Here is a 3,599-nt window from a genome sequence, read left to right on the forward strand (position 1 = left end):
TACCCCCAACAAAAAGAAGTTCCAATCCTTACCTTGCCCCTCCTGCAACGGTAGTACCGGTGGCCGGGATTCTCATCGCTCCACGAGATCCATCTTGGTGCCTTGAACCCACACCGGCACATCACCGCTGGCTCGTAAGCCAGAGGTGCCACCCGGTACGGCACCGGCGCGCCTAGACCATCGTACCCGCGTGGGCCTCCTCCTTGCCCAATCGAAGCAGATGAGCCGGATGCTCGCAAGCTTGAAGTTGCCATGGCACCGGCGCCGGTGCTCCCTTTCCTCCGTTGCCACCGGCGCTCCTGTCCCTCCCTCGGCCCGACCCTCTCTTTTCCTCTCCGCCCTTCTCCCGCGCAAAGTGCCTCCCTTCCCGCGCTTTCCCTCAGATCCCGCTAAAATAGATGGGGTCGGCGATCCAGCGGGCTTGCACGCCACCGTGTCAAGCTGTCCAGCGTGGCGTGCCACGTACCCAAAACCGGGATGGAATACCACCATAGGGGGTCAAATGACTGGTTTCAATTAGTTTAATGTGCACAACATACGGTTTTTGAGATGGGGGGTTATGTGTAACACTATCCATAGATTAGGGGGTTATATATACTTTTTTCCTTCCTGCATCAGTGCCCAAAGGATTGCAGTGATCATGCGAGAGAGAAAAAAATCATCCACAGATCACAGCCAGTAACAACTTTGAATGAAACAGAGTAGGATGTCACAGCTGAACTTTTGACGCACGAGACGTTTGTCTCCTGCTGCAGGTGTCAAATATTTTGACACGTTCTGAACTGAAATCCAGCGACAAATAAACAAGAACACAGGGAAAAAAGGCTAAGCGTGAAAAGGCATAGGAATCCCTTAATCTGTTGCTTCGATCAAGAAATCAAAAACCTCAAATCTGTCATGTTTCACTCAATTTGTCATCGTCAGACTCAAGCACCCCTCCTTGTCATTATACAACATGCGGATATGATATACACACATCCACCTAAACGGTCTCAATCTCACGACAACACCTACTCTCTAATGTAGACTTATACAGGCAGTATTATAGGATAGAATCTGAATGGGCCAGCCAAATGAATGAAACAGGAGATAATGATGATAGTGATGCTAGTGTTGAAGACATCCTCCTCCCTCCTCCCCATCAGTCAAAGCCAGAGTTCAGATTGAGCAGAGTTCTCCTAAGAAGTCTCTCCAGAAGTGGACCTGGAACAGCTTTCGGAACCATCGTTACTCTCTCAAGCCCTGTAGTAGTAGCATGATCCACGGAACTCACTCCTGCAGGCATTGGAGCTGACGCTGAAAGCTTATCCACCTGGCCGATCGCATCTGCATTGGGGGCCTTATCCTCAGCATCTGCATCAAGTGTCTCATTCTCAGCATCTGGATCATCAAAGTCCTCTGCAATGACCTTCACCAAAGTATCCTCCACAGAGATAGGATTGAGAAACTCTGCAAAATGAAGCACAAACACAAGTAATGTGGTCAGTCAGTAGCAAGTCATCATCACACTATCAAGTGGTATGACATGTAAAGTTGATGATTAGACTGACCTAGATTGATCCATAATGGGACAGGCCAATATGAAGGTACAGTACGCATATCGTGGCAGCGACATCCTAGGACATAGGATCTGAGGCCATCCAGAGAACTGTAGATCCTCCCTCTACTAACCCCAATCACCCCTGTCTCTTGTAAACAACTGCCACGCCACCAGGACCCCAGTTCACCCAGGGGCGAAGCTACCTTATGTTTACCTGGTGCACGTGCACCATGGTAAAGAAGAAAGTTTCTACTCGTTTGCTCAATTTTACCATATAAATTACATTAATTGCCTTCTATATAATGAGAAGTGCACCAGGGTTGATTCTAATCTAGCTTTGCCTCTAAGTTCACCAACACACAGAGCTCTCCCAATATGTTGGGATGGAAGACCCACAGACGTGTTGCTTCCTCATCTATGAGGTCATATGCCATAAATCTCCCGTACTCTGTCAAACCAACGATATGCAAGGCAAACCAAATTTGTGCCATGGTGATCCGCAAGGGGAAGCTGTAATAACCATACCATCTTAAGACCCTCAATTCCATACTCTAGAAGTGCATCCCCTGAATCGGGAGCTCATGCATCTGGAGCACTCCATCTGCAAACCAGTTCTTTGTTGGAAACCGAGGTAGTCCTAATACCCACTAAGCTAAGAACCTACACCTAGGACACAACAACTTACTCTAGAGTCGGTTAGTCTATTCAATTTCTAGATACTTAGTGTATAGGTCCTTTCAGTGGTAGAGCCGCTTTCTCGCTTCCAGGTGGCAGAGCCTACCAATAGATGAAGCTGGCTTCCGGGAGGCAGAGCCTTCCTACGATGAAGCCCAGACCTTATGTGATCTCGGGTGGCAGAGCCAACCTACGGTAGGTCACAACTTATACACTAAGTACTTAGAAACTGGGAGACTAACACTTACAAAACACTTGCTTTATTACAACACAATAGTATTACACAAGACACTCTTTAGTGGCTACCTAGCACTCACCCTCTCATGCTCTCACCTAGCTATCTATCTGGCACTCATCTACCATACTCTTGGACGGATAGCATTGCAAGAGAGGGGGTATCTATTTATAGGGTTACAAGACCATTGGATTATTGACATGTGGCAAAATCATAGCCCTTGATTTAAATTCTACACTCTTCCATGAAAATATCTAGTCCTAGAAGTATCTTTGATTTATTTTATTTAGATATTCTAGACAATTCTATGAAAAATATCTTATCCTTAAATTGTGGAGAAGAGTGTAGAAGTTTGACCCGACTTCTCCGTCTGGTGGTACTGGTGCGGCGGCCTCGACCAGGCGTGGTTTGTGCACCTCTCGCGGGACCAGGTGGCGCGCGTCTGCTGCCTCCTCGCTGACGCCCTCTCGCGGAGGAAGCGGCTCAGGGCTCCCGCCAACGACCTGCAAAAGATCTGCTGGGTGCCTCCGGCGGCGGCGGCGGCTGCCGCCGGCCTCCACGCGGCCCCGCTGCTGCTGGAACGCCTGCGCCGCGAGCAGCGCCTCGCCGCCATCGTCCTCGTCCCGCCGCATGATCTCAAACGATTCGTGGACCGCCTCATCGCCACCAACGACGAGCCTCGCCACCGCGGAGGGAGAGTGAGGGAAGGATCAGCGCCGCCTTCACAGCGGCCAAATGCTGCTGCAGGGCCGGCGCAGCCCAAGCTCAGGCGCACCGCAAGCTTGTAGTGGTTTGAGATGTCGTTTGGTCATTTTGGCACGTACCATGCACCATCTGGAGCTCTATCGTTCGATCGATTTCTTGTGATAGCATTAGTTTTTGGATTACTTGATTGATCAATATTATTTTTATTATGTTCCGGTTATTATTTGTTAGTTCTTGGATTTTTACTAGTCTTTGTCCCCTGTTTGAGAGAAATAGTCTATGAGTTATAGCCGATGGATTATATCATCTGCATTATTATAGATATGAGAGAAATAGTCTATGGATTATTTGAGATTTTGATTATTATAATCTGAACTAAGCATGTTTTTATCGGCTTATGGATTATAAGCCAGGGGTATAGATATAGATGGTCAAATGGACCCA

General features: G+C 48.2%; 1 protein-coding gene across 1 annotated transcript; it reads right to left on the minus strand.

Moving 5' to 3' along the window:
- Window positions 1-871: 871 nt before the first annotated feature.
- LOC120680202 lies at window positions 872-2,964 on the minus strand. The gene is made up of 2 exons (XM_039961814.1): window positions 1,551-2,964; window positions 872-1,449 (listed from the first exon to the last, which is right to left on the minus strand). Exons 1-2 carry the CDS (start codon window positions 1,597-1,599, stop codon window positions 1,142-1,144), a joined length of 357 nt encoding a protein of 118 aa, XP_039817748.1. The 5' UTR covers window positions 1,600-2,964; the 3' UTR covers window positions 872-1,141.
- Window positions 2,965-3,599: the final 635 nt, after the last annotated feature.

Source organism: Panicum virgatum, chromosome 6N, assembly GCF_016808335.1.
Source record: "Panicum virgatum strain AP13 chromosome 6N, P.virgatum_v5, whole genome shotgun sequence".
Lineage (NCBI taxonomy): Eukaryota > Viridiplantae > Streptophyta > Magnoliopsida > Poales > Poaceae > Panicum > Panicum virgatum.